Source organism: Lepidochelys kempii, chromosome 3 (assembly GCF_965140285.1).
Source record: "Lepidochelys kempii isolate rLepKem1 chromosome 3, rLepKem1.hap1, whole genome shotgun sequence".
Classification (NCBI taxonomy): Eukaryota; Metazoa; Chordata; order Testudines; family Cheloniidae; genus Lepidochelys; species Lepidochelys kempii.
Genome location: NC_136382.1, coordinates 185,305,176 through 185,314,694, shown reverse-complemented (window position 1 = coordinate 185,314,694; position 9,519 = coordinate 185,305,176). Strand labels below are relative to the sequence as shown.

At 36.8% G+C, this 9,519-nt stretch overlaps 1 protein-coding gene across 7 annotated transcripts in view; it reads right to left on the bottom strand.

The window, feature by feature from the left end:
* Positions 1-9,519, bottom strand: part of FBXO11 (F-box protein 11) — a 197,762-nt gene that overhangs the window by 1,357 nt on the left and 186,886 nt on the right. For 5 of the 7 annotated variants that reach the window (XM_073339263.2, XM_073339264.2, XM_073339267.2 and 2 more), the window contains 11 exons: positions 7,972-8,189; positions 7,567-7,652; positions 7,386-7,480; positions 6,201-6,323; positions 6,032-6,117; positions 5,509-5,585; positions 5,275-5,418; positions 3,791-3,901; positions 2,570-2,677; positions 470-578; positions 80-178 (listed from right to left, as the gene is read on the bottom strand). In XM_073339263.2, coding sequence (XP_073195364.1) covers positions 80-178; positions 470-578; positions 2,570-2,677; positions 3,791-3,901; positions 5,275-5,418; positions 5,509-5,585; positions 6,032-6,117; positions 6,201-6,323; positions 7,386-7,480; positions 7,567-7,652; positions 7,972-8,189 — 1,256 coding nt within the window. The remainder of the gene's footprint in view (positions 1-79; positions 179-469; positions 579-2,569; positions 2,678-3,790; positions 3,902-5,274; positions 5,419-5,508; positions 5,586-6,031; positions 6,118-6,200; positions 6,324-7,385; positions 7,481-7,566; positions 7,653-7,971; positions 8,190-9,519) is intronic. The other 2 variants (XM_073339268.2, XM_073339266.2) reach the window with 2 other exon arrangements.

The following is a 9,519-nucleotide window of genomic DNA, read 5'->3' as shown; positions in this document are numbered from 1 at the left end:
CTTCAGTAGGAGAATTAAACTTGCTTTAAGTTTGAATAGTAAAGCTGCTCAGCCAAAGTATTCATTCTTGTTAACATACCTATCATGTCTAATAAATTCTACATCATGTCCTTGATGGCACTTCTTAATGCAGTTCACACATATGGCATTACGATCTGTGGTGTTACAAGTGTGACATCTAAAGTAAAATGTAGCACATTAGGCATGATTTGAAAATGGACAGGTGGTTACAGGCACATCTGTAATTGGCAATGTGTTAAGCACAGAAAAATGCCAATTTCCTTGTAGAAGTAATGTTAACCAAAAACCAATCAAACTTGCAGACTCTAGACAATAGATCTAAGCTGGTTCATCATTTACACTAGACAGCTTTCTATTTAATCACTTATATGCTAGAGGGATGCTGGGTGAGGGAGATTACTATTTTTTCTTACCTTTCATGACCTATAACTGTTTATAAATTTGTTACCTGTAGAAGTCATGCATTGGGTAGCTGGTGTAACTTGATATTTTATATAGACACTGGCCTCTACTGACAGCCTTTTCTATGGCATCTTGATTGTTCATTATTTTGTTATCTGTAATAAAAGGATAAACTATCAGATAATTAGAACATTCCTTTTAGGTCTGATCCCCAAACCCCCACACAGTAAACTGCATGGAATATTCCTAGGGGAATTCTGCGCCAAAAAGTTTAAAATTCTGCATACAGTATTTTCAAATTCTGCATATTTTATTTGTCAAAATAACACAATATAATCACAACAGTTTCAATTACGTTTATTTTAAAAATACTGTCAGCAAGTATGTCTGTAACAGTACAGACAAAAGATTCAAGAAATGTTTTTTGACAAATAGATTCCTTACCAGGCATATTAATACAGAACTCTGAGTAATAATTCATTTAAACTACAGTACAGAACAGTATTTCCCACACTCCTCAGAAGCAGTGCAAAGGTTTGGGGGAATCACTGGTAACTGAGGAGATGAGGGAGAGGGAAGTAATTGCTGGGAAGGAGCCTGGGGTTTTTTGGGGGCAGGGAGGGAGTGTTAGGGAGCTTCCCCCATGCAGACTCTGGCTGATCCCTAGCCTCTCCAATTCAGACAGGCACATCTGCCCCTGTCTCCAGGTGTCCCTGCACCCCCATGTTTTCTTCTGGCCCTCCTGTCTACATGTGTCCCACCCCCATCCCTATATGTGTGTCTGCCCCCAACTCAGTCGCCCCCCAGTCCCCATGTGGCCCTGCACCTCCACTCCCATTCAGTCCCTACCCCAATCCTCCCCCACTAGCCCTTGTGAACCCCTGTCTGACCCCCAAGCAGCCCCATGCTGTCTGTCTCCCCATCTCCTGCCCTGGCCTGACAGGCGCTGTGAAGAAGGCAGGCTCTTTTTCTGTCCTAGCTAGCCAGGTGCTACTGCTCTGGTCTAGCACCATAGCGCTCTCTGATGGGCAAAAGGTGGAATTGCAGTAACTTTCTTGCAGAAGCTTTTTACTGCGCAAAAAATTAAAAGTATGTGTAGCTCATTAATTATGTGCATGTGCAGTGGTGCAGAATTCTCCTGGGAGTAATGGAACTACAGTAACAGGTTGAGTTTTCCATGTCAGAATTTTAGGCTATAGTTCCAGAGTTTAGGTATTCCTGATATGTAAACAACTAAGCCATCCCTTCTAGATTCCAGGTCAGGGTTGCTGACAGATTAGTAGGCCAGCTGATAGGGCTGCTTCTGCATTCCTCAGAGAATGCACAGCAGAACTCCTTATTGAAAGAGAAAAACATCAAGCAGCTCTGGTCTTACTTCTTTCAGTAGACAGCCTTTATTGACCAAGGTTTCACACCTATATTCTAGGAAGCAGGACAGTATTTCCCCTAATTTTTCAAATAAGGTAACAAGTTGCAAAAGGTTACTTCCAGCAGAGCTGGGAATAGAAGACCGGTCTCATCCACTCAGTCTATCTATACGTACTGTTCTTAGCAGTAAGCCATACATGCCTCTTAGATCCAAGCGCAGACCCCAGGAACCTTAGTGCCCAAGTCTGCGTCTCACAACTAGCTTTATAATTCACTTGCAAAATGCTGCCTCGCTAGTGTGTGGTTCATAGCTACTTACTTTAACAGACTTGTAAAGTAAGTTTCTGAACCATACTGGATACTTGTTTTCACTCACATAGCAAGGAGTTCTGATTAGAGGAATTCAGTATGGTCTTTCAAATTCCCAACCAGAAAGAATTAACCAATATCAAAACAGTCTAAAGAAGGATTAACTGATGAAGTGGTCAGTGGAAAAGGCTACATTCTGCCAGGGAAAATTAGATACAAACAATTTTCATTTTATTCCCTTGGACTCTGCAGTGCTTTAAAGGTGTTCCAGCTATTGGCTTAACTCTGAACAAAGCTCAACTTATTTCTTTTAGATGAAGTTCTTAGGTTCAGGGCAATTTAAAGTGTAATACTGCCAAAAATGAGACATTGGGATATGCAATATTGTAGAATTTGTAAGTCTCCAGTATGCCATTCATCTTTAAGAAATGCCATATGTAAACAAATATGCAATGTAAAATCCACACACCTTTCATTGTTACATTGACACCAGATGCTAGAAATAAGCCTCCAAAACGGTTGTTGAAAATCTGATTGCCTTCTAATGTTGCAGTTGCATGATTTGTTATTTCAATACCTGTATTTGGGGGAGGTGAGGCAGAGAATCAAAGCCTTAGTGTGCATTTTATATCTCTTTCAGCAGCCAGATTTACAGTTAAAGCACTTAATATTTCCTATGATCGGTCAGACAGTCATTGGCAAAATGACTAATATCTAGAAATTGTGCTGTGACTGACCGAGCTAAAGTCCAAACATTCCCACTGCATCTCTTCACAGAAGTGAAGCCAATTTCATGTTTTCCAATTAGCAACTAATAATCAAACCACTAGTTTCTCGGATAACAGGGCAGTACAATTGACCAAGATTTTCAAAAGTGATGCCATTTTTTTAGGTGCCCATCTTGACGTGATTTTCAGGAACTGTACGCTATCTGAAAAGATATGCTCTTTTAAAAGGTGTCAAGGTGGGCACCCAAAAAGTCTGTTGATTAAGCCCAAGATTTTCAGAAATCAGACTCCTTCAGGTCACTTGGCCAGAACTCATTTTGGCAGCTCCCCAGCACTACACAGAAGCAAGACCTTTTAAAGGTCTTCACAGAAGCTTGCTTTTTCTGAAAGACAAATGGAGAAAACTCAAGCATGCAATTTCAATTGATTAGGATTAAAGAACTATTATAGCACAATGTCTAACAAACAGCAGTGTACGAAAGTCACCATTATTACAATAAGACTTAGTATTCCTATTCAACTGATTCCATAAAAAACACAGATTTCAATACTTTTGAAGCCTTCCACGCAAAGTGATTCCAGAATCTCAGAAGTATGTTGCTAAAATTTCCATTGCTCTAAAACAGGATTAGTGATAGAAAATTCAAGTAAACTCTCACCAAGTCAGTAACATATACATCCTGATTGACTTTCAAAAGAAAATTGTGAACAGTTACTAGGAAATCTGCTATGTGATGAGATAGAAACTGCATTATTTCCTGATAATTTCAGAGAATGCTGCAAACTGGCATTTTGGCAATTCTAAAATCCCAAATGATTTCTAGAACATAACTGTAGAATATCTCAGATTGTTCAAATGAATAATAATCCTAGCTGTAGAAAAGGGACCCTTGCCTGTCATAATACTGAACTAAAATCTGTAAGCTCTAACCCTTCAAATATATGATTTAAAGAATACAAACCTGCAGCAAATCCATCAAATATTCGATTTTTCCTTAACACAGGGTGACTGTTGGTGCTGATGAGAACACCAGCTTGAGCATTCCTAAAAATATCATTCTCTTCAAGGAGTCCTACAACAGAACCAACAACAAACACCAGATTTAAGGCTAAGCATCTTTGTGTTTCTCTTTATAAGCAATTTGTTTGATATTTTACTCATAGTACCAATGATTTCAATGCCAGTGATGGGTATTCCCAGGACGTAAGGATTAACAGGATGTTGGTGATAATACGTCATCTTTTGAAAGTTATTCTCAATTTATATGTTTCTAAGGTTATTTAATATAACTAGGATTTTCAGTACAGATGGGGAAAACATGGGGACTTATGACCCATTACAGTAAGCTCATAAGTAATACACCTAGACTAGTGGTTCTCAGCCAGGTGTACACGTACCCATGGGGGTACACAGAGGTCTTCCGGGAGTACATCAACACATCTAGATTTTTGTGTAGCTTTACAACAAGCTACATAAAAAGCTGTAGCCAAGTCAGTACAAACTAAAATTTCATAAAATGACTTCTTTATACGGCTCTATATACTAATACACTGAAGTGTAAGTACAATATTTATATTCCAATTGATTTATTTTATAATTATATGGTAAAAATGAGAAAGCAAGCAATTTTTCAGTAATAGTGTGCTATGACACTTGTATTTTTTATGTCTATTTTGTAAGCAAGTAATTTTTTAAATTAGGTGAAACTTGGGGGTACGCAAGACAAAGACTCCTGAAAGGGGTACAGTAGTCTGGAAAGGTTGAGAGCCACTGACCTAGAGGCTACTCTGTATTTAAGAAAACCAAATCTGTCAGACTTTGTGCTCTGCTCTTTCTTCTACAGCAGCATTTGGTAGTCTCAAAGAAGAGCATAATTTTTTGACTGGTACTTTTCTGCTGCAGTGCAGCACAACTCAAAACTTCATAACCTAAAACTAAAGTTAATAATCCACAATGAAGGACTAACTACCTAATTTCTTAATAAGATATTTTCCTTTTAATAGGTAGTAGGGGAAGTTTGGCTCTTTCCAGATCTTTGGTATTGACAAAAACTATACATTTATAAACAAAACCAACCCCCTCACAAATCCAAGATCTGAAATCTTCAATTTGATGGTTACATCAGACCTTTTGTCCTTGAATTAAATGGCAAAAAAGTGACAAATGTAGATCGCAGGTAATAAGGAAGAAGTCTAGCCTTATAGAAGTAGTCTGGAATAGGCTTCCTGGTTGAGGTGAATTTCTTCTTTGCCTATTACAGTTTAGTATTACAGATTTAACTGATGACACTAAAAAGCATTAGTATGTTTTAAATAAATATTTTACTACTTCATAAAGAAAAATAATCAAATTTCTAAAGAGCAATTTAAAAGAACAATATCTTAATCTGAAATTAGATTATAAATCCAATATATTTAACATATTCTAACGAGGAAAGAATGCTACCTCTGCCCCCATTAAATATACAGATGCCCCCATCTCTTCCATCATGGATTTTATTTCTTCTTAGCGTAGGATTACTGTCTGTCTTAATCCATACTCCAGCCATTGCATTATCAAAAATTTCATTGTCTTCTATAAATCCAAGCCCTATAAAAAAAAATATTCAACATAACTGTCTTTCTAATAACCATGTTGCAAAGCATCTTAAGGTCTGAAAAAATGAAAGAATGGACCTACCAGAATTATAAACAAGAATACCACCATTCTGACCTCCCCAGATTTTGTTGCGCCTAATTTTGGGGTTGCTTCCAGTTCTATAGATAATCACAAGCAAATAAGTCATTAAAAAAGGTTTCCTAAAACGGAACATTTAAAATACATCTGAAGATGGGGCAAAAAATAGTACATTAATCACATCAGCATTCTGTAGGTTTACACATCAGACCCCATGCAAAAATATAGAAGACATTGCTTGCAAGCCTTTAGAAATCCTTGATTGTTTCCAAGTAAGCTAATAGACTTAAGACTTCACACCATTATCAACAGAGAGAGAAACTGGGAATAAAAGTCAGCATCCAGGTTCTCCTGACAAGAATTCCTCCCCTTGAGTTGAAATTGAGGACACTAGATTTAATAGGACGCGCCTCTCCCCTCCTCCCGGGGTAAATTTTAGGAACCGAAAGATAAGGAGGAGTAAAGAGAGAAATGAGGATAATACAATAAAATCCCTTTTTAGATGTAAAATGAAAACACATATTACCTTATTTGAACCCCTGAGTACATGTGATTATAGATGTCATTGTCCTCCAACACTCCATGTCCATTGTCATAAAAATAAACACCAACCTGACATTAAAAATAAAATAATTAAATTAGAAGTAAGGAAGAAGTGTGAAAACAGTATTTCTATCATGCAAAAAAACCCCCACCTGTTTCCCACTATGTATTCTATTTCTTCTCAGTACTGGAGTACTTCCGGTTGTCACCCAGACTCCAGCCAAAGTATTACTGTAAACTTCATTTTCTTCAATCACACCTTGTCCTTTTTCATGCTAAATACAAGCAAGATAAGTCAAAGATTAAATAAAGTAGCCTCTTGCAAATATTGGCTTTATAGCCTTTTTCTTTTTGTGGGGAAAAAAATCTCTTTGTCCAGGTGTGATGTCCTTTCCTATGTTAGACGTCTCCCAGAGTTCTCAAGTTACTACCATTTAAAAAATCATTTTGTACTATTCATGAGACTTTATATTTCTGAACATTTTAAGTGTAAAAACAGGTTAAGAATTTCTCTTTTTACATCTGATTTACTACTTGAGATTTCAAGGGTTTGTACTGAAGTTTAGAAATCTCTGCTGGGTTTTGCTAGTGGAGCTCTGCACTCAACTGTGTGCTAGGAAACCAGGTTCTAATCTTACATCCAGCATTGTCTATTAAAAATAAAATAAGTTATGTTTCTTACTTAAGGCATATAACAATCTTTACTGGTGCATTTGTGTTTAAACTTAAAGCTACATTAGACTTGCAGGGTCAGATACTAAGGCAAATATTTATACAATTCTAGTCTGAGAGCTTCAGTTCATTTTATATAACCCTTGGTTTCACATGCGAGAGACTTACGACTCTAGTCTTGACTTCTAACTTCTCTGTGTACTTTTAGTGACACATACCAGCTTGTGGGTGGGAAGATATGAATTTAGTCAGTCTAGCGGTAAATGTGAAATGCTCCAGGTTTCTAGATTTAAGTGTACATGATGTAAAATTATTACCAAAAATGGATGTAAGATAAAACCTTATTATTTTTTTTTTAAATCTGATGATAGTTTGCTAGCTAGCCCTTTTAAAATTACACTGTAGGGCAATGTCTTGAATTTAAAAGAAATATTCTAGTTATATTTGCCAAAATTAAAACAAGATTAATTGTAATTAGGTCAACCTATCTGTAGAACATAAGAAACTACTTCATTCAAAGTATAACAAAACAGAAAACGAAACTTTAAATGTTTACTTTAAAGTTTAAGTCTGTATACAAGGCATTACATTTCCATAACACGCACAGAAAACACTACCTAGCAGAATCTACATGCCTAGACTCGCTATATGTAGTTAGTACTCACCACATAAATTCCACCGTGTTGGCCATCATGAATCTTGTTGTGTCGAACAATGGGACAACTATTTGTTCGAATCTGAATTCCTGCTAATGCATTACCTGTTGAAAGGGGTGATACTTTAAGAAAATTTGGCACACAAAATATAAAAAGTCCAAGATGCAATAAGGTAAATGTATACATTTACCATAAATGTCATTTCCTTCAATAAGGCCTCTCCCATCACCAAAGATGTAAACTCCACCTTGATTCCCATTAAAAATTGCATTGCCCCTAAGGAACAAAACCACATGTTACAAAACTATGAAAGTAAGTTACACTGTACCATATAATCTAAACATATATAAAATGTACAAATGTATGGAAAATTTACCATGTTTTGAAATCTACAATAGTGTCAGGATTGCAGAATTTTAAGAAACTATATACTTCTAAAAATGTATTGTATGCATGCAAATTAAAGATATAATTCCATTGCACCCTGACACATCCATTTCATTTTGATATATGTAGGAATGTTAATGTTATTCCCTAAAACATTCCTACAAACGAGCACCAACTAAACACCCAACCACCAAAGAAACAAACCAACCTTATTGTTGGGTCACTGTTTGAGGTAATCCAAACACCTGCAAAATTGTTTGCATAGATTTTATTCTCTATGAATTGTCCTCTTCCTTTTTCATGAACATAGATTCCTCCAGTCTGACCGTGATGGATTTCACACCGAACTACAGTAGGGTTGGCATAAGCTTTGACCTCAAAGCCTGCTATCCTGTTTCTATGTATGTTGCAGCTTTCAAAATAACCCTACACAAAACAACACAACGTTTTCTATAAGAAAATCTTTTTAAAATATGAGAAAAGACTGTAGTTATAAAATGGGAATCTAAAAAGGAAAAAAAAAGATAGCCATGTCTACAAAAAGTACCATTATTGCTATAGATTTAGGTAATTACATAGCCATCATCACTGTAGCATAAGCATCTTCCAAGTAACAATGAAACAAATACAGAAAACCTTATTAATTAAGTGACAAAAGATTTCTTTGCATTGCTATCTATTAACAGGAATTTGTGTGTCTATTTTCAGTAGTCTAGTGCTACTAGTCTTACACTAATATTGTTGAGAGTCAAGTTTAAAAAACACGTTACCAAAATTGCTATTTTAAGAAATTGCTCTATTGAGTCTGTATTTTTAGTTTATCAAATTGAACAACATAAAAAATAACTTAAGAATTTACTTGTGTTTCCCAAATACATTGCAATCAAAACCAAAATAAGAACTAGTTTAGGTGTTGATTCTGAAAAGTGATTAATTTTACTGGACTCCACTGTGACTGCTCATCAAAGTTACTGCTTAAAAAGTCTTTTTAAAATTGTACCTGAAAGTCCTAATCCAGCAAAGCATCAAAGGGAGTTAATCAAAGAGAACTGGGTGCTTAACAAATAAATAAATAAATAAAATTCACAATCTAAAAGAGCAATTATTCCACATGGAAAACTGGGGGAGGGAGAGAGGAGAAGAGGTACGGTGTCAAGCAGCATTCCGTTTCCAAAATAAAAGTCTGTTTATATGTCTTCTTTTCAGGCCTTTTTTTGGTCCTTACTTATTACTAGTGATCTGTGAAGAAACAGGATCTGCTCCTACTGTTTTTGTTCGGTTTTGGTCGGTTTTGTTCAATATCTTCATAAATGATCTGGAGGATGGTGTGGATTGCACTCTCAGCAAATTTGCGGATGATACTAAACTGGGAGGAGTGGTAGATAAGCTGGAGGGGAGGGATAGGATACAGAAGGACCTAGACAAATTGGAGGATTGGGCCAAAAGAAATCTGATGAGGTTCAATAAGGATAAGTGCAGGGTCCTGCACTTAGGACGGAAGAACCCAATGCACAGCTACAGACTAGGGACGGAATGGCTAGGCAGCAGTTCTGCGGAAAAGGACCTAGGGGTGACAGTGGACGAGAAGCTGGATATGAGTCAGCAGTGTGCCCTTGTTGCCAAGAAGGCCAATGGCATTTTGGGATGTATAAGTAGGGGCATAGCGAGCAGATCGAGGGACGTGATCGTTCCCCTCTATTCGACGTTGGTGAGGCCTCATCTGGAGTACTGTGTCCAGTTTTGGGCCCCACACTTC